This window comes from Rasamsonia byssochlamydoides (genome assembly GCF_041956645.1).
Source record: "Rasamsonia byssochlamydoides strain NRRL 3658 unplaced genomic scaffold VTN77scaffold_1, whole genome shotgun sequence".
In the NCBI taxonomy this organism is placed as follows: domain Eukaryota; kingdom Fungi; phylum Ascomycota; class Eurotiomycetes; order Eurotiales; family Trichocomaceae; genus Rasamsonia; species Rasamsonia byssochlamydoides.
In genome coordinates this window covers 194,791-222,579 of record NW_027192384.1, presented here as the reverse complement: position 1 = coordinate 222,579, position 27,789 = coordinate 194,791, and the positions used below count along the sequence as shown (strand labels likewise).

The window sequence follows — 27,789 nt, the reverse complement described above, 5'->3', positions numbered from 1 at the left end:
TCACTCCCTTTCCCGCACAAGCCTAAGCCTAGGTTTTTTCGGCCTGGCCTCTTGTGTGCATGAACAAAGGCGCTTTCGCTGCCTTTCCGGCCCCTTTCAATATTCTTATCGGCCACTTTTCTGTTTTTAATGCCTGGAGGCGTCATTTATACTTTATTTCCGTGCTTCCATCCGCCGGGCTTGCCCTGAGCGATCCGGCCAGCGGCCACCAGCAGCCATTCATGAATGAATATCCACCTGCCGGATAAAGTGGATATATCATGTGTCTGTCCTATAGGGAACGGGCCAACCAAAGCTCTGTGGTGTGCTTTTTTCTTTTGTGGGACGTTACTCGAAGAAAAAAAATTAGCTTTCGGGTCTGTGAACGGTCCGAACGGAGGACCCTGGATCGGCCCTTCCCTCCCGCGCTGGCCAGTGCGGTCGCAAAGCCCATCTGATCCAAAATTGGACCGTGCTCATTATTCATGGACATGTCATCTCGCATCTGCGAACCCCGCAAAGCCCAAACCCCAAAGTCCGCTTGGCATGTCATGTCATGTCGTGTCATTGTCCACAGGAGTACAGAGTAGACGGCGATCACTACTACTCAGATTGCCGCTTGGCTCCACGAGCGTCAGTAATGGCGATCACGAAAGGGGAAAAAAAAAGAACTTGCACATCATGTGCAAGTTCCTCTTTTTTTTTCATTTCCATGGAGGCGACGAGGCAACGCCACGCGGACCAGTGACAGCAGAAAAAAAAAATCATGCCATGCCATGGACTCCAAGCCTCCTCAAACCTTAGCATCTCAGTCCCGACTAGGATGGATGGCCAGACCATCCTGACTGATACTACTGTTACCCCCAAGCGGACGTATTAAAGCTGTCTGTCTTATTCTGATAGAGGGGTCCCGGATACGCGGATTGATTGATTGGCATCATCAATCAGATCACGTTATTAGTGAATGTGTCAGTCAAGTCAACAACCCTGGTCAATTTTCGGTCCTGGGGTATTATCTTATCATCTTGTGCTAAGGCGATTGCACAACCAGGCCCTGGTCCCTTTCATAGGGCCCTGACCCCTCCACCCATCAACCCATCAGTCCAGGCTCATCTTCAATCTCGGTCCCATTGATCACATACGAAAACCCTGTCAATTTTTTCGGCAGTGTTTGGTTGGAAGCTCTCCAATTACTTGGGACATTGCATTGCCCCGCCCCGTTGTTAACAACAACCATCTTTCTCCGACAAGATATCCTGTTTCGGCTATGCTAATCCCAACCAGGTTTCTGCACGAGACGATTCAAAGTCATGTTCTGACCCCCGCCTTTTTGCCGACTCTCTTGCTTTCAATCAGGACGTCATTGTTCCCGATGAATGCGCGTGCACCTCCGACATCAAATCCTGATCCGGCTCAGCCACCTGTTTCACGTTCATCATCGCGCTATAACAGCGAACAGACATCTGTCGTAGAAGAGGGCTCTGGATTGGATGCGAATACGACCAGATCTTCAGAGTCTGCGCCACTAACCGAAGCACAGCGGCAAAGGCCGAGCGAGTCCGAGATCGCGGCCATAAAACGACAATGCGCCGCAGATATCTTATCGCTAATCCCCCGCCGTGTTGCACGAGCCTTCTTCTGTATCACGGCAGATGATATCATTGCAGAGACGAAGAAGCGTAGCAACACTAGGGTTGCGGCAAACCCCAATGGGGAGAAGAGACCGGAACAGGCACTGTCGACTGAGAATAATGACGAAGTGGAGAAGTCCTTACTTCTTTCCGCCATTGAGAATGACATTCTTGACCCGTTTGCAGACGAGTACTGCAACAAACATTTCGTCTTTTCTATCATCGAGACTGTGCTGGTCAGACTTCTTCCCGAGCTTTCGGAACGCGGCGTCACCGAGCTCATGGAAGAACGAGGGGTGTTTTCGTGACAAGAGGATGATTAATGGATACGATCACATCATGTAGGTAGATATATAGATAGATACCCAGAAATTATCACTGATGGTGACAATTATATTTCTCCAACGTTTGCGTATAAATAAGCTCAGATAGCCTCCCAACCTGTAAACTTTTTATCAATCAAGCCGCTTGCTTGACCTGATTGACTTGCGCTGGAGCCCTCGGAAAGGATCAGATCCCATATGATATATCTGGAGTAGTACTCACACACACACAACGAAAGAGTGAGTCAGTCAGTGTGTGTGAGCGTCATCGACAGCAAAATAAAACCTTAGCAGAGGAGGGAGGCTCTTGCTCACACTGGATCTGCTACCTTTCCTTCTTTCCGTAGGAATAAGAACGCACTACAGCAGAAGATCGAAACAGGGGATATAAGAATATTACAGAACGACAGAAAGATTGCGATCATTGCAACAACGATCTTCAGGGCGAGCTTTCTGTCAATCCCAACAAGCGCACAAAATCTCAACAGTGGGAGTAGAGGTGCAGAAACAGAACGCATTGCATACTTTTTTCCGCGCGAGCGGGGACAGATTTAAGTGCATGCATGAGACGATCGGGTCAAGGTAAAAGCGCAAGAAGTAAATAGCCGGGCAGAATATACAGAGAGAAAAAAAATGCTTGAATCATCCATCCCTTCAGCTGATCGTCGCTTCAATAAATAGGCGGTAGCTGGTAAAAAGAACCGGGAACTCCTGATCCAGAACTGGAGGAATGGAAGACAAGGGAAAGCGAAGAAAAGAAAGACCGCAATCAGTGGAATCTGAGAAAGAAGCACACAAGAAATAAGGATCTGAATAGCGTGAGCTTGGGAAATCTGTCAAAAAAAGATGATCCTGGCCCCGATTGAGGGAAAGGAATTGCTAGATTGAAACGTCGTCAAGCCACGTGGGAGGGTTCCTTTGTGGATAGATTCGTCGACTCAAGCCATTGCGCGATTTGAGAATTCCTTATGCTGAAGCTGACCCAGCACCATGGATAAGCGTAGGCTTTGCTGCCGTTATTTTAGTTGGTTGCCCAATGTGATCCGTCTAACTGTCGATTGGCTCACAGCCATCCATGTGTATGAACTGAAGGTAAAATAAATTCCAAACCAAAAACTCCGATAGTCGAGGTCGCCCTCTCGTGTCCATCTTTCACTTTCCTTGAATCGCCCCCCAAGTCATCCCTATCCAACCGGTACAAATAAATGTCCAAGGGAAAAAAAAAAGGAAAATAAAAATGAAATGAAAAAGAAAAGCCAACGTAGCGGATTTTGAATTTGAAGACGTGGGTTATTTCTCAGGTCAGCGAGTGGATGCTTCGTTTTTTGCTCACCCGAGGACTGTCTGCATGCTCCTCAATTCTTTCCAGTCGTGCAGGTAGGACGTTTGCTTGATTCCGTGCTATATCGAGCTTTTCCATCAGTTTCCCGATCGTCATGCACTCTTGCGGAGCGAGTCCAGAGGGCTGATTCTGGAAGTAATTCCATACGAGTTCCAGAGCACGACGTGCCTCATCTTGAGTCGGTGATCCAGGGGTGGTGACCGGAGAGACGGTGCTTGACTTGGGTAAGGGAGGAGGCTGCATCGACGTGGTCTTGATCTCCGGGTTGCTTCGATTCCGCTTGATGACGCTGGCGTCACCAGTGGCAGGTTCAGTCTCTGGCTCCTCTTCCAGCGGCGAGTCGAAGACTGAAGTCGATAACGATTGTTCGAGGATATTCTTGGGCGTGGGTTGGTCTGCAGCACCATTGGCAGTGGTTGAACTAGGGTCGACAGCAGCGAGCGGAAAGGTTTGACTGCGAGGTCTGCTTGCGTTGGAACTGAACGAGGGGAGACGGGAGCGACTTGAAGGGGTGTAGGGACTGTCAGAGACCAATGGCGATGTTGGACTTGTCACACTGGCCGAGAGAGACGGAGCTGTCTCAAGGGAGGTGGTGCTCTGAGAGTGCGCGTGTTGATAGTCTTTGGTTAGATCCACAGGCCCGTCTGACAGCTCTTTTTTCGCACTCTCTTGGTTCTGTGATGGCGACAAGGGGGACGGTGTCGTCAATCCGGTCGGGGAGATGGGAGATACGTTGTTCGATGTTTGCGTACTCGAGCTGGTTTTGAGCCGCACGGGGCTTTCTGTCTCGCTGGCGGTGGCATCGACAGAATTCTTTCTGGACTTGGATCCCATCAGGTTGTGCTTCTGTTTGAATTTCTCAAGCCAGCTCGCGCTGAGAACCTTCTCCTTGCCATCAGGACTGCCACAAGTGGTCGCAAAGAAATGTGCTTTCTCCCTGATCATAGCATCCGTCAGGGTGTAGCCCTGACGCTGATAATTCCTGGCCCAATTTGCCAGAGCCTTTTCGATATCTGGGACCCTGCCTTTACTTCTCTTGATAGGAGATCGACTCCCATCGTCCATATTCAGATATTTCTCCTTCTGGCGAAGAACCTTGGAAACAGTGCTTTTCATGAAACGTCAGAATGGAATGAAAACGAACCGGAAATTTTTTTTCAAGGGGATGATTGGGAAAGCTCTACCTTCGTTCCACGCCGAACAGCGCTGCGAAGCTAATCGTCAGCATCTTGGTTTGTCATGAGACACCAGATTAAAGGAGGCGGAGAAGGGGAACTTTACCTCCGATATCGGTTTGTTTCGCATTCTTGTTCTCCTCATGATACAGGCACATTCGTCGACGGTCCTCATCAGTCAGAGTCCTTCGGGGAGTGGGACCAGTCGAAGCAGGTGTGTGGATGCGGCGTATCGGTGCTGGCTGTGGGATGGATAGTGTTGGTGCTGGCGCAGGTGACAAGGTGCTGTCCGAGAAATTGGACTGAGTCGTCAACATACTGGGCCAGGGATGGGATGGCATTGTTAAATGCAGCGCCGTGTACGGCGGAGGAATTGACAAGCTGTATGCGGGCTCCATTGGCATGACTGGCGCAGGCCCATAACTGAAATGGTGGAAGTCTGGCATTGGGGGACTGTGGTGTACAGGAGGAGGTTCGAAGCCTCCTATATCAACCCACGGGGAACTGCCATATTCGTTCTCCTGTGCATGCGGTGCATCTATATCCATGGTAGAAGGCCCTGCTTCCCCAGATACAGGATACCCAGGATCGTTAAGATGACGATGGCTCCTTCCTGCTGCCAAACAGAGAACGTCTTCAGGCCGTCTCGACGAGAGCACCCCAGGAGCAGAAAGAACCCAACACACACGCAGACCCCCTCTTCAGACGATATCAAGAAGGACAGGAGTGCGATAATTATCAGGTTCGATACCGCGAGAAATGACGATGCATTGTCAATCAAGAACGACTGGAAACGGCAGTATCGAGGATCCAGGACCAAGGAGATAGATCGATACACTCGGGTTCGGACGCGCTTAGGGCCGAACCCGAGAGGCAATTGTCAATATATGCAGCAGCTAGCCAGAAAGAAGCTATGGCGCAGCGTTGTCGCTCATGCAGGTTGGGGAAGGACAGGAGGGTTGAGGGGCGAGTATACTCGATGGCTGCAGGGCAGGCGGGTAGGGCGTGTAGAGGACCGGGCAAGGCTGTTAACATATAGCAGGGGGACGAACGGTAGGGGAGTCTAGGGACCGAACTACAGACTACAGCGATCAGGTGGGAAGATAGCGGCAATGAACGGAAGAGGAAACTCTTCTACAGGCAGGTTAGAGCAGGAAGGTACGACGTCCATGAAGCCCGACATCGCGATAGCGGTAAAGAAACGGGAACTGGGTAAAAGAAGAAAAAAGACTGTAGGCGAGTAGGGACAAAAATGCCTGACAGGGCGTCTTGATTGGACAGAGGAGGCAGAAAATGGTGGGGGGAACACAGGCTGGTTGGCTGGTTTGCGAGATATTGGACCGGGGGGGATAAAGACTAAGCAGGCCAAATTACCAGGTCGTAAACGAGGCGTACAACCCTGTACCTCGCAAATACAATACCGAACAGCAGCCGGCCTGGGTGGTTCATCAGTCAATCGTCATTTCCCTCTGTCTGCCAGATGATGGATGGGGATTAGTTGACTATTATTATTTAGTTCAAAACGGGTCGAATAGAAATTCTCTGGCGGGTGATATTGCCGCCCACTACGGGAGCGAATGATAACTCGCACGAGGTCGACTGCAAGCAAAATCGCGATCCTCGGGCACGGCCGATGGCAGATCGCCCGACCAAAGCTGATATTAGAAGGCGATATTAGCTTTGGCACGGTGGTGGAGAATTCAAGAGGTATTATTAACTAAACCACAGTCTAATAACAGACAGGACCTTGGATCTGGCATGGAGACAAGACGCAAGTGGGATCCTGTAATCCTTACTAAAAAACACCCATGACGAGTATGGTGATTGGAGGACAATGATCTCAAAACCCCGAGGCACGAGGACGGCGGAGAAATCCTGCATCTGGTGAGAGTCACCTTTTTTCCCTTTTTCCCCTCTCTCCTTTTTGTCTGGATGCTTTTTTTTAAACCCCTTTTACCTTATTCGGCCGTCGCGATTCGTTGCGATATAGCTGAACTGACTGAAGATGTGCAATAAAGGTCAAGACCGCGATCGGATCGCTCTATTTATTTATTACCGTTGCCTGATTGCGGGCCAAGCCCCGAAGAAACGCCTTCCTTCTCCGTCTTTCATAATAAATGGTGGGAAGTTCGGAGCCCAACAATGATGGACAGTCGTTCTTGTACCCCGTTATGATCCTCCGTTCTAAGACATTATTATTACCCAGGGAAATTTGTCCGAGAAAATTAGTCAATGAAAGGATCAGTCAGTCAAGGCAAGAGATCGACGAAATGCAAGATGTATGGGGTACACTGGACAAGATCGGAAAAAGACGAGAGAATGACGGGGAGTGGAGGAAATATTACAAGTACTGATACATGGCCGGAACAAGTCGATTTGGCAGGCATCCTATCAAACCGTTTTAAAGGAGAAAGAGTGAGGAGAAGAGGAGGGGAGGTCAGTCCATCTGCTCTCTAATTAGCTCCGAGGCAGGTAGGGCCCGGTCCTTCGATGTCCATTACCCACTTGCGATCCACCAGGTCTAGACTAGGGCATCCGAAGGAGCGTCCAGTCATGTGCCGCAAGTCCTTGGAGAAAGCAGATATGGCCAAGGCACTTAAAAAAAGTGTGTTCCTCAGGACGATCGAGGGGATCTCGTTGCGGCCGTTGAGTGGATAACTAGCTCGGGAGTCGCCACGGGAGGAACGGACCACTTGCTTATAGCCTCCAGCCTAAGAGTTGGATCATAGCCATCGTTGAAGCCGTCAAGGGCGGCCCGAAAGGTAGCCACAAAAGGGACATTGCCACGCGGGCGATGATTTGCGAACCGATCTCCACCGTCATGCAAAATGAGAAAATCTTTCTCCAAGTTTCAGCCCAGGTCGGTGACTGCCAGGGCCCAAGACAGCAACAATCGTGATTACGCAGCATGGGGTACTCCTGACTCCTTGAGTCCTCCATATATCATACACATGTGTTTTGTCTCCCTCCCTGTGGCTCAATTCGCGAGAATCAACCCCAGCCTTTCTTTTTTGGCAGACCCGAAAAGGGTTGTCCTGAAATGCTTAGCCGTGACTCGAGCCGACATTGGAATTAGTGGAAAGATGACGACACCTCAAAGTACTCCATACTCCGTAATTGTCCCATTTCCAAAGCCCCCACGGCATATTACTGCCCATCGTGAAAGATTTGTCAGGTCTTTGAGCCAGTCGATTTGTGTGTCGTCATTTCGCTCGCGAGTCGCAGCTCGCTCAGAATGAGGCGGGCAGCACGATCAACTCCATAGACAGCCCACCGTGCGACGTTGATCCATCACCAATAATAGACCAAACGGTGTAGCACATGGCGTTGATAAAAGCCCTGGAGCCTGTCAGGAACAGGACAAGACTTGGCCGTCATGTTCCTGCCCCGATGGCACCTGGGCATGTGACAGATGCCACCGAGGTTGACTTCGCACTAGCCGCAGGCCTGAAAGAGACCGTAGGTAGGAGGTACTTAACCAGGCTGAGCTCCAGGACGAATTGTACGGCAAGTCACTAGTTAGGCCACACGGCGGAGAGACTAGCCGCCTCCATAACCGCCTGGCCTGCGAGATCAACAGGACAGAAGATCAGTGGGCGGCGACGCACTGAGCAGCCCGTCTTCAGTTCGCCACAGTCGGAGGGGTTGTAGAGGGTGTGGAGTCGGGAGTGCCGACCGAGCCCGCATTGGCCGTCGTGCAGATTCTGTCCAAGACTCGAGTGAGTCGAGTCAAAAGGCTGTTGGCTTCAGTATGATGGAGTCTCCGAGTCAGAGGAACTCAATGAGATAGCTTCCCTAAACCGTGTTGGGCACTTCACATCGCGGCGGCGCGATGTCATGAAATAAATGCAGAGCGGGAGCTAGCAGGCACGGTACGGAGTGGGCAGACGATGAGATGACTGATTGACGGTCTATAATTTATTTATTGATTGATTGACTGATCGATGCTCCGGACTAACCGATGTTAGTCCTTACTCTTTGAGGTACCTAGGTAGGTAGATGGTCTTAAGTTAGCACAGGAGTCTCGTCTGATCTGCTAGCTTAGGTAGGAGATGGCATTGGCACCCTACCTAGGTAGTTAGATGGCACCATCTCGTGCTCACCCACGTTCAGTTGATCGTAATTCGGCTACGGTCGACAAATCCAACCAGTCAGAGGTAACAGAGTGCCTTAAGCACTCGGTTGTCGTTCATTTCCTTCCTGCCTCTAAGCGCCGGTGTCCAGTACCTCCCCGAACAGTCACCGCGACCGGGCAGGAAGGGTACTGGCGTACTCCGTACTCCGTACAAAGTAGGAAAGAGCGGATGAGATCCAATCCGGCAAGGAAAGCAGATCGGTGTCGTCCATCCCTCAGCCAGTCTCATCATCTCTGTTGCAAGCACGCTATCCGCTGAGGGGTAACCACGAATCGAGCAGGGAGTAAACTCGCTGGTGTGACGTGAGGATGCGATATCGGTATGTGAACCGAACAGGTCTCCAAGGGTAGTTGCGCGTACAATCTACGAAGCGAAAGAGCGAGGGGCGGTTACTTTTCTGATATCGGCATGGGATGAACCGTGATCCGCATGACCAGATGTCGCTGCGGCCCAACTCCAAGGTAATGCACACACTGCTTCCATACAATTAGGTAGTCTACGGCGTACAAGACGGGAGTGTGCACTGTGCACACTACACAGCGCCCAAGTGGAGCCCTTTGGCAGATGACGGACATTGGCAGTCTGCCAGTCCGATGTAGTTAGTTAGCTGGGTTTCGGGGTTAGAAGAGCAGATACGATATCAATTAGCTATGACAGTCCGGAGTACGTTACTACATTTAAGAAGCTCCTCCGTACTCCATGATGATAGAGTTCCTCATGGAATACGCAAACTCGGAAATGCCGGCAACACAACAGCATGGTTGGCTTGGTCGGGCTGGGATAAGATATTGACAGAGGTCGAGACCGGACCTTAACGACGCCGCAATGCTGTACTTAAACAAGTGGTGGGTGTGTGCCCCTGATCCTCGTCGCTTTGGCGATTGGGCAAAGCTGAAAAAAGATCTGACCGGGGGTAAAAAAAAAAGAAGAAGAAGAGCAACAATCTTAACACACGCCGTGGATAACACTGAGAGTGTGAGTGTAGAAAAAAAAGGTTTGCTCTTTTCTCCCTGGTTTTGTTTCCTCATTTTTGCGCTCACACTATCGCTCTTTTGATCGGCATTCCGGGCGCTTGAGGATGTTCGAGTATCTTCACCATACGAAGTTCTTGACTAAAAATATTTGTCATTATTGCTAATCCCACTGAACGAGGGTATCCTTGTCCTCGAAGCGAAAAGGGGGAGGGGGTGAAAAAGAAAAGGGTAAAAAAATCCAATTCCGGGCTGTCAGGACCCTGTAAATGTAGCGAATTCAATATATTATTCACACACAACACACAGATAAAACCAGTTCGCCGAGACCCCGGCGGTCCAAACTGGCAAAGAGTCGCAAGACATCGTGTTAAATAGCCATTCCATTCTGTGACTCTCTGGTAGTTACAGCTCATATACCGATTGGCTTTCCAACATCCTCATTTCACCTGTGACAGGCCGTGTTGTGGAAGAGAGAGCAGGTGCCTAGTAACAACGATAACCGTGATTTACAAATGTACCTGCCAGTTTCGCCTAAAACTCTTTTCCAAAGGAGGAAAGGGCGGATTGGAATTAGGGCTGCAGCTGCCGTCTTTTCGAAGCTATCCCCATCCTTGCCGGCCACTTTTAAACTTTCTGTGGCGGCTTACAGGGATCGCACCCCTAGGATGCAACGTTCTTAGAGGCAATACCCGTATGCAGCCACCACCTGCCACCGAGAATTTGCCGTCATGGCGTTCATGCCTTGCAGTGCGGAGTGCACATGCCCGGTTCATTATTGCCCAGCACTTATTTTTTAATGATTGTGACTGTGACAAGATGGTCAATACCATACTGTACATGCAAGATTGGCGGGAAGGGAACACTTACCGACATCCTCGTCAGCAAGCTCGTGGGACAGCCCAACTCGTTGGGGCTGGTGCTTGACTGAGCGACCGTAGACGATGGCGACCTTGAACTGGTCGACAATTGACTTGTGAATGGCATTGCACTAAATAGATGTGTTAATAGCCGGAAGCCCAAAACAGGTAAGAAATTCGAGAGATTGCTTACAAAATCTTCGACTGTGCATGCATTGGCTCTGAGCACAACTGGGGCCGTGTAGTCAGGCTGCTGGCCTTTTGGCTTGGTGTATATCCGTCGGAGATTCAATTTCTCCCACATCTGCTCCAGCAACTCGTCGATGTTCCAGCCGTGCTCCGAACTGATTGGACAGGCATGAGGAATCCGGTACAATAGATCCAGTTCCTCAATGGAGATGGAATCGATCTTGTTCAAAGCATAGATGACAGGTATATACGCTCGATTCTTGGCCTCGAGCACATCAATCAGATCGTCGATAGTGGCATCACAGCGAATAGAAATATCGGCAGAGGAAATCTTATACTCGCTCATGACGGCTTTGATCTCCTGGGAAGATGTCAGCTAAAGAGATAGCTTGCGGTTCCAGGCGGGCGACATTACTCACGTCATGGTCGATATGGGTCAATGGAACAGTGCTCGTGATCGAAATCCCTCCCTTGTCCTTTTTCTTGAAGACAATGTTTGGTGGTTGCTTGTTGATTCTGATGCCAAACCCTTCCAATTCGGCCTCGATAATCTTCTTGTCCGTCAACGGCTTGTTGACGTCCAAAACAATAAAAATGAGATGGCAGGTCTTGGCGACAGCGATGACTTGTCTTCCACGACCTTTGCCATCCTTGGCTCCCTGAATTATACCGGGCAAATCGAGCATTTGAATCTTAGCTCCATTGTAAATGATTTGGCCGGGCACAGTTGTCAACGTGGTGAACTCGTAAGCGGCAGCTATGACAGACGTCAGTCATGACCACGTGCAACGCATCAGCACTGAGTACAGACCTTCTGAATGCTGGCCGGTCAATCTGCTCATCAAAGTACTCTTGCCAACCGAAGGAAAGCCGATGAAGCCTCTGACGGTAGCGTCAGCTACTTATTCTTTGAAGTAAGAATGTGGAGAGACATACACACTCGCAACTCCAGTACGGGCAACATCGAATCCAACTAGACCTCAGTGTCAGCAGGGTGACATCTCCATGTGTTTGATAAGACACGTACCACCACCGCCGCCGCCTCCACTACCGCCGGGTGGGTTCAAAAGCTCTCTCCTTAATTTTGCGAGTTTAGCTTTTAACTGTCCTGTAACGCCCGTATATCAGTTATTTGTCCCATATATTGATGTCGGGCTTGTTGCTGTTCTCTTGTGCGCATACCCAAGTGGAATGACGTAGCCTTATTCTTCTGAGTTCGGGCCATCTGCAGGAACTATCAGTATTCCATTCTGCGGCCGACCAACTGGCCTGCGAACAGAAACTCAGAGGAATTTCACGAACCTCGGCCTCGATCTCTTTGATCTGTACATTCCCATCACCTCGTCAGTCGTACTTGTCCAGCACAGGGTGACATCTCGATGGGGAAGCTGTGGTGTCGTCCAACCTTTTCCACAGTGCTCGACATTGCTCTTGCGGGGCTTCACAAGCCTTGAGACTTGAAAAGTAGGAAGCTGACAATGCAATCTCCGAAAACGAATGCTTGCTGACCTGTCGAGCGATCAAGAATGTCGAGTATGTGCGAATGCGTGGTGGCCCTTTCTCGTGAATATTTTTCTGTGGAATCAGCTGTTTTGCCGCTTGGATCTATATGTAAGGCGGTGGCACAATCGATAAATTATATGCGGATGGCGGGGGTTCTTTCCTGTTCTGCGGGTGTTGCAGCCTCAGGCACCAACGAAGGCGAAATACCGCTTAAAGCCGGTCAGGGCGACCAAAGGCGGTCTGACGCAGTTGCTGGCGAAAGTCATGCATTTCGGAAAGCGCCGGGCACGCATGACCTGGAGCAACTGTGTCCTACCTCATTATTTAAGTTCATCATGATACTTCAGACGAACCCTGGTAACAATTGTACGACTCCTGGTTGTTTCTAAAAAAGTGGACGGACTTCTTTCACCTCCAGGTACCCTACTCTTTACTCTATATATTAAAGCTGTCGACTCCGTGGAGCGACGCCACGCAACCCCAGATCTTTATCTTTAGTTATCTTATCTATACGACTCGTGACCTCCCATAACTACTTCCCGCCGTTGTTCAAGACGACGACCACCGGCCGATAATTGCTTCACATCAATCAAGATGCCGTATCTGAAAACCGATTCGGAATCCAATGGTTGCCACGATTGCCACAACCAGAAGCAGGAGGGTTTCAGGGATGCTTTCGATAAGCTTGTGGAGGAGCTCAGTGAAGCTCTTGGTCCTAGCGCGGGACTCGACTCTGACGATGTCGACCCCTTCGACATCCAGCGCCTGATGGAGAAGTATACCTCCGATGAGACCGAGTGGGGTCGTTACGCATTCGGTGATCCGAGCAAGACGTATACGAGGAACTTGGTTGATGAGGGGAATGGGAAGAGTAACCTGGTGAGTTTACATGCAGAAAACTCCCTCACACTGATCTAATCTACTGACTTGAAATGATTCCAATTAGCTCATTCTTGTCTGGACTCCCGGTAAAGGCAGTGCAATTCACGACCACGCCAATGCCCACTGTGTCATGAAGATTCTCAAGGGGTCTCTCAAAGAAACCCTCTACGCATGGCCGGAGAAGGAGAAGGTCGCGGAGGGTCAAGGGTCGCCCCTGCAAGTCACCAGAGAGACGGTGTATCAAGAAAACCAGGTTACCTACATGTCCGACCAGGTGAGTAATACCAGTTCCTCGTGCATGAGAGAGTATCAGAGTTACTGACGCATCGTGTCCTATTCAGCTCGGGCTCCACCGGATTTCCAACCCGGATCCCAACAACTACGCTGTTTCGCTCCACCGTATGTTGATATTTTCTCCCCCCTTGTTCCTATTTTAAATTTCCTACATGCACTGACAGATTTATCTTATAGTATATACTCCTCCTAACGCCGCTAATTATGGATTCTGTATCTTTGATGAAAAGACCGGCCGGTCGCGGCACATCAAACAGTGCGAATTCTATTCTCGCAAGGGAAAAAGGCTCTAAACTAGGGCCTGTCCTACTGTTCTAACTTGTTGAACTTTCCGGTTTTCGGGTCTTCTATTATAATTCCTTTTCCCCTGCTGATTGCATACGTTATCAATACCTGCGGTTTGCTCTTATACTCTCTTTTCAGGGTGGCTGTCCTTGTAAACAAGAAAAAACATTGTACTCACTAGATGAAACAGGCATGGGCGTTAGCGGGTAATGAATGGATATCCTTCTTCTTCTTCTTTCAAACGTGGGACAGGTTATTATTGACGATGTTGTACAGTATGCAAAAAGGGGGCGCAGAAAACAGGTACCTGGGAAATAGTTTCGTGAAACGAAACCCTCGCTGTCGTCAGATATTTGCAACATGTCGACAGACACACAACAGTCAATAGGGGCAACTGGAAACTCTCAGTTTTGCAGTAGTTATATAATATTTTTCGTTTATATGTATGTACAGTGTACAGAGTACAGAGTACAGAGTACATGTAGTACAGTACACCAGTGGATCAACCCAAATGAAATCAACCCGAGTCTGCAAGACAGACAGAAAGAAAAGGGAACTCAAATCGATATGTTATGTAACGTACCGTAAATGAAAAAAAAAAAACGAAATATGTTCCACGTTCCATGTTTCCATCTTCAATCTTGAATCGTGGCTAAGGGAAGGGCTAGGTTAGGTAAAGTTGACTTGCTTTCCACGGTTCAGTTTCAGTTCCGAGACTACCTACCTAGGTACAGTACATACATACTTAACTTACTGGAAAGGCAAAAGCTGAAAAAGAACAAAAAAGAAGAAAAGAAAAAAAATAATATCTTAATACGTAATGTTACCATTAATTGAGATGAAGACATGAAATGATGAAGGAATAAAGACGGGAGATACTCGATGTTGGAAGAAGAAGAAGAAGAAGTGATTACATACATACATACATACATAGGTAGAGACACGTAACAGACAAGGGAAAAAAGGAAAGGATTCAGGGACTATCATCATCATTGTCATCACTATCATCAGGAAAAGAACAAGAACGAGAACGAGAACGAGAACAAGTCGAAAGCGCTCTTTCTCTCTAGAGAGAGACTTTCAACCTAACTCTTCTCGTCGCTGGAGAACTCTCGCCCTCGCCCTCGCCCTCGCTCCCGCTCTCCCTCTCGCGGGAGCCGTCGACCTTTTCCGAAAAAAAGCCTGGCCTGTTGCTGTTGCTGTCGCCGTCGAAGCTCTTCCAGCCGGTCCAGCGGATTCTGTGAAGTGCCAGTATGAGTAGACGACTCGCAGGAGATGCAGGAACACATCGACCGTGATACCCACCCAGTCCTCCTGATTTGGGACGCCTTCGGCGGCAGGTAATAATGTTGTCTCCGAATCCGAATCCTGGGTTCCCCAGAAGGAAGTGGAGGAGGTGGTGGTGGCGGAATGCCTTCTTCTTTGTACGGGGGCAGGAGTGACTGGGAGACTGGGTCGGTCTGCTTCCGTTGGGAAGTCGGTGATTTTGAGACCTGTCGTCGTCGTCGTCTTCTTGCGGCCGGACTCGCCTCCTCCGCCTCCTCCTGGGTCAGAGATTGCTCGACCATTTTTACCTCTCCTAGGCCGTTGGATTGCCTCGATGTACCGTCCTATCTCTGGAACTTCGTCCCATGCGTTTGACCGCGAGGAGTAGGATTGCCATATGTCCCGTGGCTCATAAGACTGTCCTGACTCTGGGGACTGTTCTGTTGATAATGGCTGAGATGTATCATCTGTCCCAGGTACACTCGTCTCTGCTACGTCCTCGGGAAACACCCGCGTAGGTTTGGGAGCACGGGCTTCCCAGGGGAATATCTGCGCCAATTTTTGTGGCTCCCGTTTTACGCTTGGAACCTCGTAATACATGTTCTTAGGAACCTCAGGATATGATGCCGGCGGCCGGAAGAGCTTCATATCTTCAGACATCTTGTAAATCTGTGTCTGCAAGCCTATTGCTTCCGGCTTTGAGTGACGAGGCGGTGGCTCTCTGCGATAGGTCAGCCCAGCCGGATACCACCAGAACGTTACAGGGGTATATCCATACCGAGGTGCATTCCATTCCGATTTTGGCGGTGAGAATGGACGCTGCTCAGGAGGCTTTTGAGGAGGTTGAACGGCGTCTTTCTTGGACTGCGGTTGATAGGTATATGGCTCCTCTTGCTTATGGCCATGTGATAGCGACATCTCCGTTGGAGGAGCTCCAGGCTGCCTGTTTGGAGAATGGACAGATACGGAAACATGTTCTTCTCCGCGCACATATAGTGGTACCACGCTCGGGACTTCTGCATGCGACTGTTCAGGGGCGCGAGATATTTGTGGTTCATGAAACACAGGGTGTGGGTGCACTGGCTTGGGATGCACCAGCTCTGTCGGCGGACGCTGGGCAGGCCCAGATTCTACGAGAGTTTCAGACACGCGCAAGACTCGCAGATCCACGGCAACCCGTCCGCTTTCCTCGGAGTGCTTGCGAGCAGATCCTGCTGACGATATTGACGGTACTTTTTGCGCAAGGGAAGGCTGAGGAGCAGACGCATCTAGCGCCGCCCGAATTGGAGCTCCTATATCTGAAGGATTGTTGTACGGAGGGACTCCTGCCGATTCGTCGAGCTTGCTGGTTTGGAATGGAGGGGGCTAATAAAAAGAAGTTTAGAGACACCAACACTGTCATTACCGAGGAAATCCTTACCTGAGGCCGGTAGTGTCGATCGTACACAGCCCACCATCTTCCAAGGAGCTGATCATACGGTGTCCCCCTGGGGAATGCATTTCTCGATAGGTTCCATGGTTTCTGGGAACCAATGAAATGAAGCAGGCTGATCGTACTTTCGAAATGCTTGTATGCCGGGAGATACTGGTAGTTTGTACTTGGGGTGCAATTATACGTGAAGCTCAGTCTGCGCCACTTCTGGAAGTGGGTGTTAAGCAGTCCTTGGTCACCCCCATCAAAGCTGATACCCTTCTCTGCCAGAGCGCGCAGAGAGTAATAGTCCTGAATGTTGGGACGAAGCACCATGACACCACTATTGAAGATATCGGGCCACCCAACGTCTGGTGCTGCAGCAAAATCCACGTCCAAGGACAATAGCTCATCCGGGGCCCTGATTGCCACGACATCCGAATCGATGTATACAATGCGATCGAATTGTGTCTGGCGCCAGAGCTCGATCTTCGTGAACGTCGAAATCAGATCCGGTCGGTCCATTAAGTAGAGGTTCGCTGGGGTACCGTTCGTGATGCGAGGGACAGGTATGATTTCGTCGTAAAGTGTCTTCGCTGTAGTCAGCGGCGGCTGACTCACCAACTCGCAAGGATCGATGAATCATACCTTCAGCTCATTGATTGTCGACTCTTTGAGAGTTTCTGGCGTAAAGAGAGCGACCAATCTCCCTTTCGTTCCATTGTCGCGTAAAGAATGAGCCAGGACAACGGCACCTAGGGAGACGTCAATATACTCGAGCGATACATGTCCATAGAAGCAATCCATACCCGGGAGATAATTGTCGGTCATAAGGAGCTGTATTACTATCAGAAATTATGCTGCAGCTCAGGGCGACGGCCACTCAAAGCTCACTGTGCAGTAGACTGCCTCACTCCGCGCAGCCATGGCTGCGCCGGGGACTCTTTAATCCAAACACGGTGGGAGCGACGCCAACTTCGCTATACGCAAAACGAGAAGACGATCTGAGAGAGGAGGAACGACAATAAGGGCCAATTCGACAAGCACACTGGTCACTGCTTCTGTTATGACTTCCCATGCCATCAGCACCATGTTGCTCCGCATGTGTGGAATGACAGGTACATCTGTATTGTACTCGGCAACAAAGACTTACCCACGGCCGCGGGGTCACACGATGCAAGACAATGGCATGCTGCAAAAAGCACCGCACAGCAGACTGGAAAAAAACGCATTCAAAGACAAAAGCAAGGGAACAGCATGAGCAACAGGTTATATACAAGAAAACAGCAATTGAGGACTTGGGAAGGACAGTGTTGAGGCAGGTTGCCCCACCTGTCAAGATGTTGGAGTCTGGAAGCTTACCCCGGAGCCGGATATTCCAATTCTAGTGCTTGCTCCACAGCCAACCTTGCTTCAATTTAATTTACGCTGGGCGACCAACGAGGGTCACAAAGAACATGGAACAAAAAAGGACCATGTCTCGATCTTTTTGAATCTCTCTTCAATTAACTACCGCCCAGAATTGCCTGCATATTCAGAGGCATACACCTTCCTCCACTTAGATCGACAAATTCATCACATGATGGTCGTGACAATTGCCAACCAGGCTGGATTTTGGCCTCCTTGTTCCATTGGCGATCACAGCCTTGCCAGTATTTGCCTTTCCAGAAATCAGTAATCAACCAGGTATACCCTAGATCAGGAATAGCACAATACGGGCAAGGCAATGTCAATGGGACATACAGTACGACCCTTAATACTTTGAGTCCATGCACCTTCCTATGGATTGTTTGCTTAGAGATTCTTTGTCACAGGTCCGAAAACTCCGGACGCAGTGCATGTGCTGATAGCAATTGCTTTCGCAGTAGCTAGCTCCTCCTGCTTGATGTCATTTTTCTCCACACATGGTCCTGAAACCCCAATCACAGCAAAGTACCTCTGCAGCACCGGGATCAGCATTTCACAAACTTGAAGCCCCCGCAGTATTTCCCATTCATTGAACAACGCACTGGATTGGTGGGTGTCTGCTTTTCCTAGTTTGGAAGGATCCTTTGTCTTTATCTTCAAAATCCTATCTTGCAATTCGCTAAGACCAATAAATAACGACTCAATAGTAGTCATAATAATACACGGGCATTGTGCCCTGTTCTCCCATCTCACTTTACCCGGGATGCATTCCTATTTCCCCCGTTCGCTTGGCTTGATATCTTCCTGATGTGCTAAGTTCGAAGGGTCACTGCCGCTCCGGAATAGCTTGTCCTTATAATCGAACCGATGTCTTCCTTTTCCCCTCCGACAGCCCACTCGATCGCCTTCTCCAAGGCTACCCGGCTCTCCTGCTCGATGGGCGTGAAATGTCCAGAGCGTGGGAGTGTAATCACCTGGCTGTTGTGAACGAGATAATCGCCGATGCCGTCCAAGCATAACTGCCGCTCCAGCGCGACATCTTGCAAGGCCCATAGGATGGTCGCATTCGCCTTGAGTGATCCCTTGGGTCCGTCATCAAATACAGCTGCGCGACTGCTCATTCGTCGAACGTCACTACCGCGACTGAGGCCGTGTAGAGTCGCAATCGACTCGACCGATTTGGACCAACTCGCGACAGCTGTTCCATGTCTATAATAGCTGGCCATGTTCACGAAGTTCCCTGAACCTCGCTGTTTTATGACACTCTCGGGGTACCGATCATGATCACTGTTCTCTGTTTCACATTCCTCTGCAGACGGCCCCAGACTGCTCGCCATCGATTCAGCGGCATCCAGCACGGTGTAATCTCCCAATTCACCGTGTGCAATCTTATGGGTGGCTTTCAGGAACGAGTAATTTCCACCTGAGCCAAGATAGCGGACCAGGGGCAGTGGCAATTGCATAACGAAGATATAGCCCGACAGGGCCAGCTGCCGGAGCGCTGGCTTGAGAGTCTGGAAAGCTTTCGTAAGCATTAAGCGAGATTGCAACGGAGAATGCAAAAAGATCTTGAACATCTTCACAGCGGAGGACACAAGCCTCCTGATGTTCGATGAAACTAGTCCGGGCTGGATGGCGAAATTGAGACCGTCAGCTTGATAGAAAACAGACAAGAACGAAAAGCTGCGACGGTCATGGCACGTACGAGAGGTCCGTTGCTAAGGATAAACCTGTCCGCCAGTTGAGGCGCATCAGCCGCGAGGCGCATAGCCAGAACGCAACCCCAGTCATGACCGACAATGATGACTCTTCCTGTCGCTTTCTCACTCTTCTGGCTGTCAATTTCATACCGCTCCCTCACCGCGACGACAAATTCGGTCAATTTCTCCAGCACCTCGGTAGCAGTGTACTTCTCCAGCCGGTCGCTCCCACCGTATCCCGGTAAGTCGACCGCAACCAACGAGCTCGATTCGCGAAGCCACGTCGAGCCGATTATGTGGCGCCATAACGCCCAGCTATCTGGGAAGCCATGGATGAGGATGACGAGTGGTCGTTCGGGACGAGAGGTCGCTGTCCGGTTGCTTAGGACATCGTTGGTGACGTAGTGGAATTTAAATCCGTCGCGCAGCGTCAGGAACTGGTGACTGAAACAACCAGCCCACTGCTTGGATAAATTCCAGAATCGATCCCTAGCTGAAATGGGTCCCAAAGCGGTCGATTAGTCAGCTGTCTGGTGTTGTATGTGTTGCTGTAGTACAGTGCATAGAAATATGTAGTCGGTGTAAGGAATGACATATATATTATTAGATGGAGAACCGGAGAAAGCGCAAGATGCGGCATTCAAGAAAAACAAGATAACAGACCTAAGCGCAGTTCCAGATTCTCCTTTTCTGTAGGTCTCTTGAAGAATGTGCCAGCTCTCACAGCTGTAGCAGTATAGAGGAAGATGTTGAAGAGGCCATAGGTGAAAGCGACAATGGAGCTCAGGGCTCCCAGCAGTCGGTTACCCATGAAGGCTCCGAATGGTGCCGCAGCTCCGGTCTTGCTCGAAAATGGATTGCCCACACTGCTGTACAGATATTATTAGCTTCCACTGTGAAGGTATTTCTTTTTTTTTTTGCCTTTCGTGTCAGCAGCTGCATGGTGTAACGTTTAACCTAGGCGTCCAGCTGTGTCAGTTAGCTCGCGTGCCACAGATCCGTCGCCCCCAATACCTCTAACCTTGGTACCTATCGCTGCTGCGTCATCGGAGTCGGTTATCTCACAACGCCTATGTCCTCTAAATTCAGTGAGAGACCGCGACAAGACCACCTGTGATCTGGCTGCAACATGGACTTTCCATGGTAAGGTAAGCATTACTGCGGCTAGGATAATTTACAATATATCTCAAGTTATCGGGCCACGATCTACTTTCCTGGTAGCTGACCAACAAGGTAGGAGTATATAAGAAACAGCCAATTTGAAGTCAATGAGGTAGAGCATTTTGCCAAACAAAACCATATCCTCTCTTCTCTCTAACATAAAATGCTGTGAAAAAGATGGAACCTTTATACAGTACATACAATAGGAGCCCCCATATGCACCAACGCCAATAATGTTAAGATGATGTATGCACCCAGCACATATGCACAGTTCCGAAATTTGCACCCATCAAAACTAAGGATATTAGCAATAAAAATATTCCCAACCGTAAAGAAGGGGAAATGGACGATCTCAAGCCCAATGATTCAGTCAACCTTCGTGGAGGATACAGGTATGACGCCAGACATGGTCACAGAGTAAAACCCAACTTGTCTCGATTGTCATCAACCAATCGCCCATATCTAGTAGGTCAGAAGTTAGCTGTGGGTGAACTTGCAATGTCAATGAGGAAAAGAGGAAAAACTCACTCTAACAGCAGTCTAAAAAACCAGGCCTCCAGATCCTCATTCCGGAGGACTTTCTGTGCCCATTCCTTGCCTTGTTTGGCCAAACGCGGACCCTGGATCTTCCCTTCATCTTCGGAGATAAAGTATCGTACAGCTTCCACATACTCGTCACCCTTCAAGCTCAAGGGGACGTAGTGGACCCATGGCCTGAGCCATTCATCGTGCCATTCACGGAAAACGGCGATTTTGTAGACCAAACTGTTGCTAAGCAAGAAGGCATAGTAGCGACCGCTGAAGGCATTTCCATCAATGTCCAGGAGATACTTATAAGCCCAGGCATCCTGCTGGCCCGCTGGCTTGACAACATGGAAGAATGCCTTCTGCGCCTCGCAGTCGTCCGGGTCACACTGACCAATGAATGTGAATTTGACATCAAAGAACTCGCTGAAGTCTTTGCGGGAAACCTCCTTGGTGGTCCATTTCCCTTGCTCATCTTTAGTCAAAATCCGCGCCTGGTCTGGAGCGTTGATTTTTTTCACTAATAGTTGTCGATGCTGCCGGCGCCAACCGCCCGCGCGCGAAAAGCCTCCAGTTGTCGACCCTCTCCAGTACATTTTGTCCGCTTTCTGATCCCAGCTATAGTCTTTTTTCGCCTCATATGGCACTTTCCCAACCCAGTACCAAGGGCTTGGATAAAGAATGTCCTGGAAACTGGATATCTTGCTCTGTGAGAATACAGGGAACAGATCATGAACGATATCGAATGCATTCGGTCGGTCAAAGAACCCAAAGGTGTTCCTCAGAGAAGGGGTCAAGCAAATGTCAGAAAAGGCCGTAGTGTTGTATATGAAACCAAGCTCGCCATACGAATACGCAGTGACATTGTCTGCGGGGGCCTCATCGAGGGATCGGGCAGGGCTATCCACGGGGCATGAGATACGAGAGTGTGTCCAAGTAGGCTGATGGGCAAATCTGTTGAAGCGAGTAGTGCGTACCTCCTCAATCCGATCGCCTTTGTTCACATCCGGTGGTCTCGCCGACCATGAATTGCGTGGCGATGGATTATTTGAGACAGCCGGAATAGCAACATCCTTTGCATAAGCCACCATTCTCTGCAGGTCTTCATTGGGCACTATCACGCGAGGCTCGTCATGAGTGTTGAAGACAAGGTCCATGTCGGGCAAGTACTGGACGAAATCCTTCATCATGCCAACAGTTGCTTCTCGCTGCCATTTATACCCATCTCCGCCGCCTTCCACCCTGGCGACCTGGCCGTTCCTGATCAAAAGCCCAATCATAGCATTGTCAAACCCCAACGTCTCTCGAGCTCGTTCACGGATAACCTTGGGCGGCAGGGCCCAGAAAGGCAACAAAGAATTATAAATTGTATCGTATTCGTCGATGAGCTGAACACCTCTCGACTGCGCGAACTCAAACCATTTGTCAAAGTTTGGAGGGGGTGGCATTCGATAGCGACGGCGATACTCCTTCACAGCCTCGGCCAGATTCTTCGACTGCCGGGCCCGTATCTTTTCGAACTCCTCGTTCGCATCGCTGATGAGTCTTGCGATCGGATGGGATTGTTCATTCGGCGGACTTAACAAGCTCTTAAAGTCTGCTGGCAGACTGTGCTCAAATGGCTCAATGAACGGTGTCTCGACGCTGGCAGTTTCCTTGAGAAACAAGATGGTGAGAGCAGCTAGAAGGACAATTGCCAGCAGGATCGTGAGCCGTAGAAGCCGCATCCTGCCTCTTCGATTCATCTGAGAATAAGCGTATATATAATCGAGTAGGAAATGAGCAATGCGTGTTGACGCACCCGGCTTAGAGGCATCGATTATTTTCTGAGACAAACGAGTGACAAAATGCACATAGCAGGATAAAGAGAGTCGAGAAGAAAAGTGCTCTGCGGTTGACCTCCTTCACGGCTGTCTCGAAGTTCGATGTTGGCCCGCTGTCCACGTGCGTCTCCCCCGGAAGAGCTTGTCCAGCAAGTCGTTGATAGTCGACTTAGTGTCACGGTTCTCCAGGCCGATGCCAAATGTGGCAGAAGCTCTCTCGCTGTCTCTGCAGCGACCATAAGCTCTGAACTCTTTAATCGCCAGGGGCGTTATTATTATTATCACATCGTCGAAATTCCTCTGGTGACGGTCACGGTCCCTGCGCAATCACGGCAACTAAGCCCAACTTGGCTACATGCCTTCCGACGGGACGGCGTCCAGACTCCAGACCCATGATCATGCGGTGTAAGTTACACCACAAACATAAAACACGACCTTTTAGATTCCACAGCACAACTAAAAATATCCTACTCCTACGTTCGATAAATCATACGGAAGAACGTTCTCCGGTCACCTTTTCGTCTCCTTCCACTTTCTTCAGATTTAAATAGGGCGCTTAAAAAAAGATATAGATATAGATAATTTGGAAATTGAAGGGGATCTTCAGGTCCTTCTCGTTTCAACAAGCAACCAACAATACACCGAATTGGCCATGGACACCCCGACAGCCTCAATGACAAAAGGTCGCGCATAGACGACATGTGCATATGCCAAAGCCAGAAGTGCTGTAACAAGCGCCAGGTGACCGATGTAGAAAACTTGTCGTCTCGCATCCACGCTACTTAGACTGGGCCATTGCAAGCTCCTCAGTCGCCACAAAGTTGAACGACCAAAGATCACTACCAGAAGTGCTGTTGCAAGTCCCACCAGCCCACACTGGACATCTCGATCTCGAAGACGTTTTGCGAGTAACGTTCCGAAAACTGGGTGAGCAGACTGCACATAGAAGAGGAGATACAAAATGCCATGGCCACATAGCAGAGGGACGATGATGAGTCGACCAAAGAGACGATGATAAGGTGCCAGCGCCGTCTGAGGAATCGACGTCAAAGACGATAAGAGGGAGGGTAGCGCTGGATTTGAAGGGAAGATGAACGGGTTGGGAGCGAGGAGCATTTGAAAAGGTAGCTGGGACAGCGAGACATGCGCTAAAGCCTTTGTGAGGTGAAGATAATCTGTCAAAGTATTATTAGCATCTCTAATAAGCCTTATGTCGATCTGGCCTTCGGGTGTCTAAACATACCATCGCCGGTATTCCACAGGGAGAGACCTAGCAAAAACACCAGCCAGAGAAGGACAATGGAGTATTGCTTCCGAGTTTCTGCCCATCCCTGAAAAGGTGGTAAGTCCCACCACGATCTCTTGGTTGGTGTTCGCCTTGTGAGATGCCCCTTATGGTAGAGCCGATAGAGAGAGATTGCAGCAATGACTGCAAGGGCAGAAAGCTGTGCATAATAACCGCGGAGGTCCAAAGCATTCCGTCGACGCTGGATCTCCTCTTTCGACAGGGACACAAAATGATAGGGCCATGAGAGAGACATTTTTGCAGCCTCCAAATATGGGGCGCAATTGCAGGATCAATTGGATATTATAATGAAAAGATTTATTTAGTCCAGAGTTAAAGAAGCCTGAAGATGGGCCAGCTTCCTTATGGGATATTCAAGTCACAACATACAAGCGCATTGAAGACATTCCACGCGAATTCAGAGAAAAGAAAACTGATTATGTCATCGGATAGGAAAAGGACCTATATGACAATATTTTGAGAATGGAGAATTGTAAAAACCCATTTGTGCTGCTAACTAGGTCAAAAAGACAACGCTGCGAGGAAAGGACACGATGCTGACAAATGAGCCTGCACCCTGCCGTTCACGTGCTGTATCTGATATATCCACCAGATGAGTAACTTTCCAATCCTTACAGTACTTGTCCCTGATTCACCCAATGATGCTTTCTTATTTGATTTCTTGCTTCAATCTCTTTTCTAGGTAGATATGTTCCCAGACCCTTTGCAAATCTTTCTGCAGGATCGCAGTAGATGTTGGGATCCTATATTACGAGTCTGATGCGTGCGTGGGCCACGAAACTATACCTTTTCTTTGAATTGCGAACCGCCACTGTGCATTTTCATGTGTCAAAAATGCTAATTATGTCTCTAACCTGACAGGACAACCCGTCCCCAAGTTTCCGCGTATAACCATGGGTCAGAAGTCTTTCTTCGCTTCGCTAGAAATAAATAGATCCTTCTACACCACAACCGAAGTGCAAAACTGCCAAGGGTGGTCTCTGACGATCGTAACCTACGGCGAGGTCTGCATAACTTCTTCGTGGCCGCCTGCGGCAGTTGTGGCAAAATATCGAACATCGACATCCTCATCTCCCTGTAACTTCTCCAGATTGGGGAGGATCCGTTGCTGAATCAGTTCCTGCCCGCGCGGTGACGGAGTCCCCGTTTGGCCCGACTTCTCCAGATCTTGGAGACTGCCCTCGGCGGGAAGACGTCGTAATGTATCAATCAGTACTGAGTACGATTTTGCGACATTAAAACGGATATTAGGGATATCATCCGTCACCAACTTGTCTAGGATGGGAAGTATAGACGTTTCGATGATTTTGAGATCAACAACAGGCGCAAGAGTCTGAACGAGTTAGAACGAAGAATGTCTCACATATCCTGCTAGTAAGGGCCCTTACCGAGATTGCAAAGCACGTCGTCATTCTGTAAAGATAATTGGGATGTTGTCCCATAGCCATGACCTTGGGAATGATGGATTGGCTTGCCCACTCCATACCAAAAACCTCTGTAAGCTTCTTCAGATTCTGTGTAGCCGCCTCCCGGATGGAGAAGACCGTGTCCCCGAGCCAACCCATGCAGAGGTTGTTGAGTTGTTCATCGAAAAACTTGACGCCAAGCTGGCTAGCAAGAAGGGGGATATATTCGATGATGGCCAGGCGCACACGCCATTGCTTGTCTTCAGCCAACTGAACAATGGCGGGAAGAAGTGATTGGGAGAGAAGGTCGATGCCAATAACTGGGTCAATGGTCAGTCGTATGCTTTGTCCCAGTTCACAGATATGCTCATACCCTTGTTCACTATGTCGAGCTTCGAGATTATATGCAGACGAACCTCCGGGTTTTCATCCTTCAACATTTGTAGAAACATCGGCAGAAGGTGTGCGATCGTTCTGAATCCGTCGTAAGCCTCGTGCGGAACCATCAGGCGCCTCAGGGTCAAAACTTACTCATCCTTTCCGAGAATCGGGGCCAGTCCGCTGACCTGGGTAGCCAGAGCTGAACGGACATGTTGGGATTGGTCTGAGACCAGGTCTTCAATGCTGGTCATGATCTCGTTAAGTAGCGTCTCGCGGTCGATCAAGGAGCAGAAACCTAGAAGGAATCAGCCGGCGAAGTACATGCAGGATCTGTCAGAATACATACCAGGGATCTGGCCAGCAATTGCGGTGCGTACTTCGGCTTCATTATCTTTCAGAAGCTTTACAAATGCTGGCACGAGATCACGATTTACAACCTCGTCATCGACGGCTTTGGCCATCTATACGAGGAAAGCAATTAGCAGATGTCTTGGGCCAACTTTCGAACTCAACCGAATACCTTTTCAAACTTATCCGCCACCATATACCTCACTCTCCAACTCTTGTCCTGGAACAAGTTCCGCAACGACGTCAAAAGCACTCCGTGGCTTGACTGCTGTTCCTTGGGGATCTCCTCGGCAATGGAGATCAGAATTTCAACTGTGAGCAAACGCACGCTATCCTGATCATCACTTGTGAGGTATTGAAACAAGGGAATCATTTCATCTATGATCACTGGAGTAGTCAATTCCTTGACAAATTTGGCCAGGTTGTTAGCAGCCTGCCTTCGTACCATGGGCGTCTCATCGTGCACGAGACCCCCAAACTGCTGTCGGAGGGCCTGTTGCACAGTGGGGGAAACTTTACGGTATGCGACACAGTAAAGCCCGGTGGCAGAGATCTTCGAAGTAAACCAATCTGCTTTTGACAGGCGGGAGACCATGGGTATGAACTCCTCCTCGACCTGCTTTGGGGATAGCTGCTCGCAAATCTTGTTGAGAGATTCGACAGCCTGCAGAACTGTCAGCATGTAATAGAAATAGTCCATCTGCGTATGTCCCACCTTGTCTCGGACTAGAGGCTCCTCAATCGCTGCCAGATTCTCCAGCGGAGATAGAAGCACGTGCCCGTACTCCGGACCCCCGACATACTCTACGAAGTTGCCCAGCTCCTCACTGAGTGCTGTCAGAACTTCGTCCTCATCTTCAACAGAATCTAACAGAGTCCCCGTTAGGTCATTGGTTGTCTCCAACAATGCGTTATACTGCCAGGAACTAACCATCAAGGAATGGAATCAGCTCGTCTCGCGTCCTCTCCGGACCTAAGGCTAAAGCAATCGTAGAAAGACGGTGGATCGCATTCAGACGAAGAAGGACGTCGTCATGCTATGCGCAACACTCGTTAGTTTACACCCTTGCTGTCTCACGCGCGGCATCAGCCAGGAGATGTCTGGTGTAGCAAACCTTCAGCTCATCAATGAGGACGGCGATGGGGTAGAGCTCGTCATTTTCGGGTTGGGAGTCCATCGCGAGTTCTGTCTGGGAGTTACAGTGCTGGAAAAGGGAGCGAAGAGGCTAGGATGTGGCAGGTCCAAGTCCTCAAGATAACAGACACTGGGAGACTTTATCTCGACCCAGTGACCAGGCAAACAGAATGCAATTCAATAATTCCAAGAGCGCAAGTCCTGCATGGACGCCAGGGCGGGTTTAGGCACTAGGAAGGCAGCTGCATCAGTCCTGATTGTTTTGGTGGCCGTGTGGGCATGGGAGGGGGTATTGAGGGAGCCAGGACGAGGCCGGGAGAGAGTTTCGTGGGGTTTGGTCAGGCAGGAGG

At 49.7% G+C, this 27,789-nt stretch overlaps 12 protein-coding genes across 12 annotated transcripts; 4 read left to right on the top strand and 8 right to left on the bottom strand.

The window, feature by feature from the left end:
* Positions 1–1,351: 1,351 nt before the first annotated feature.
* VTN77DRAFT_76 (uncharacterized protein) lies at positions 1,352–1,918 on the top strand (the record flags this gene model as incomplete). Its single annotated transcript, XM_069424005.1, has 1 exon — positions 1,352–1,918. The coding sequence occupies one exon, from the start codon at positions 1,352–1,354 to the stop codon at positions 1,916–1,918; it is 567 nt and encodes a 188-aa protein (XP_069282440.1).
* A 1,312-nt stretch (positions 1,919–3,230) lies between these two features.
* On the bottom strand, positions 3,231–4,998 carry VTN77DRAFT_75 (uncharacterized protein; the record flags this gene model as incomplete). Its single annotated transcript, XM_069423894.1, has 3 exons — positions 3,231–4,383; positions 4,460–4,481; positions 4,557–4,998. 3 exons carry the CDS (start codon positions 4,996–4,998, stop codon positions 3,231–3,233), a joined length of 1,617 nt encoding a protein of 538 aa, XP_069282439.1.
* A 48-nt stretch (positions 4,999–5,046) lies between these two features.
* VTN77DRAFT_74 (uncharacterized protein) lies at positions 5,047–5,517 on the top strand (the record flags this gene model as incomplete). The annotated part of the gene is made up of 1 exon (XM_069423784.1): positions 5,047–5,517. One exon carries the CDS (start codon positions 5,047–5,049, stop codon positions 5,515–5,517), a length of 471 nt encoding a protein of 156 aa, XP_069282438.1.
* Positions 5,518–5,962: 445 nt separating this feature from the next.
* VTN77DRAFT_73 (uncharacterized protein) lies at positions 5,963–6,331 on the bottom strand (the record flags this gene model as incomplete). Its single annotated transcript, XM_069423673.1, has 2 exons — positions 5,963–6,105; positions 6,247–6,331. The coding sequence occupies 2 exons, from the start codon at positions 6,329–6,331 to the stop codon at positions 5,963–5,965; spliced, it is 228 nt and encodes a 75-aa protein (XP_069282437.1).
* Positions 6,332–7,771: 1,440 nt separating this feature from the next.
* Positions 7,772–8,101, top strand: VTN77DRAFT_72 (uncharacterized protein; the record flags this gene model as incomplete). The annotated part of the gene is made up of 2 exons (XM_069423562.1): positions 7,772–7,909; positions 7,970–8,101. The coding sequence occupies 2 exons, from the start codon at positions 7,772–7,774 to the stop codon at positions 8,099–8,101; spliced, it is 270 nt and encodes an 89-aa protein (XP_069282436.1).
* A 2,245-nt stretch (positions 8,102–10,346) lies between these two features.
* On the bottom strand, positions 10,347–12,032 carry VTN77DRAFT_71 (uncharacterized protein; the record flags this gene model as incomplete). Its single annotated transcript, XM_069423451.1, has 10 exons — positions 10,347–10,366; positions 10,428–10,548; positions 10,611–10,967; positions 11,026–11,363; positions 11,418–11,488; positions 11,543–11,579; positions 11,634–11,714; positions 11,789–11,831; positions 11,909–11,929; positions 12,012–12,032. The coding sequence occupies 10 exons, from the start codon at positions 12,030–12,032 to the stop codon at positions 10,347–10,349; spliced, it is 1,110 nt and encodes a 369-aa protein (XP_069282435.1).
* A 671-nt stretch (positions 12,033–12,703) lies between these two features.
* Positions 12,704–13,578, top strand: VTN77DRAFT_70 (uncharacterized protein; the record flags this gene model as incomplete). The annotated part of the gene is made up of 4 exons (XM_069423340.1): positions 12,704–12,988; positions 13,056–13,265; positions 13,333–13,390; positions 13,463–13,578. 4 exons carry the CDS (start codon positions 12,704–12,706, stop codon positions 13,576–13,578), a joined length of 669 nt encoding a protein of 222 aa, XP_069282434.1.
* A 1,072-nt stretch (positions 13,579–14,650) lies between these two features.
* VTN77DRAFT_69 (uncharacterized protein) lies at positions 14,651–17,174 on the bottom strand (the record flags this gene model as incomplete). Its single annotated transcript, XM_069423228.1, has 6 exons — positions 14,651–15,557; positions 15,615–16,201; positions 16,257–16,838; positions 16,896–17,002; positions 17,057–17,084; positions 17,142–17,174. The coding sequence occupies 6 exons, from the start codon at positions 17,172–17,174 to the stop codon at positions 14,651–14,653; spliced, it is 2,244 nt and encodes a 747-aa protein (XP_069282433.1).
* A 1,292-nt stretch (positions 17,175–18,466) lies between these two features.
* Positions 18,467–20,165, bottom strand: VTN77DRAFT_68 (uncharacterized protein; the record flags this gene model as incomplete). The annotated part of the gene is made up of 3 exons (XM_069423117.1): positions 18,467–19,282; positions 19,360–19,847; positions 20,018–20,165. 3 exons carry the CDS (start codon positions 20,163–20,165, stop codon positions 18,467–18,469), a joined length of 1,452 nt encoding a protein of 483 aa, XP_069282432.1.
* Positions 20,166–20,925: 760 nt separating this feature from the next.
* Positions 20,926–22,785, bottom strand: VTN77DRAFT_67 (uncharacterized protein; the record flags this gene model as incomplete). The annotated part of the gene is made up of 2 exons (XM_069423006.1): positions 20,926–20,977; positions 21,044–22,785. 2 exons carry the CDS (start codon positions 22,783–22,785, stop codon positions 20,926–20,928), a joined length of 1,794 nt encoding a protein of 597 aa, XP_069282431.1.
* Positions 22,786–23,466: 681 nt separating this feature from the next.
* VTN77DRAFT_66 (uncharacterized protein) lies at positions 23,467–24,404 on the bottom strand (the record flags this gene model as incomplete). The annotated part of the gene is made up of 2 exons (XM_069422895.1): positions 23,467–24,038; positions 24,107–24,404. The coding sequence occupies 2 exons, from the start codon at positions 24,402–24,404 to the stop codon at positions 23,467–23,469; spliced, it is 870 nt and encodes a 289-aa protein (XP_069282430.1).
* A 759-nt stretch (positions 24,405–25,163) lies between these two features.
* VTN77DRAFT_65 (uncharacterized protein) lies at positions 25,164–27,482 on the bottom strand (the record flags this gene model as incomplete). Its single annotated transcript, XM_069422784.1, has 9 exons — positions 25,164–25,502; positions 25,558–25,895; positions 25,949–26,049; positions 26,107–26,251; positions 26,303–26,417; positions 26,477–26,968; positions 27,020–27,171; positions 27,236–27,341; positions 27,420–27,482. 9 exons carry the CDS (start codon positions 27,480–27,482, stop codon positions 25,164–25,166), a joined length of 1,851 nt encoding a protein of 616 aa, XP_069282429.1.
* Positions 27,483–27,789: the final 307 nt, after the last annotated feature.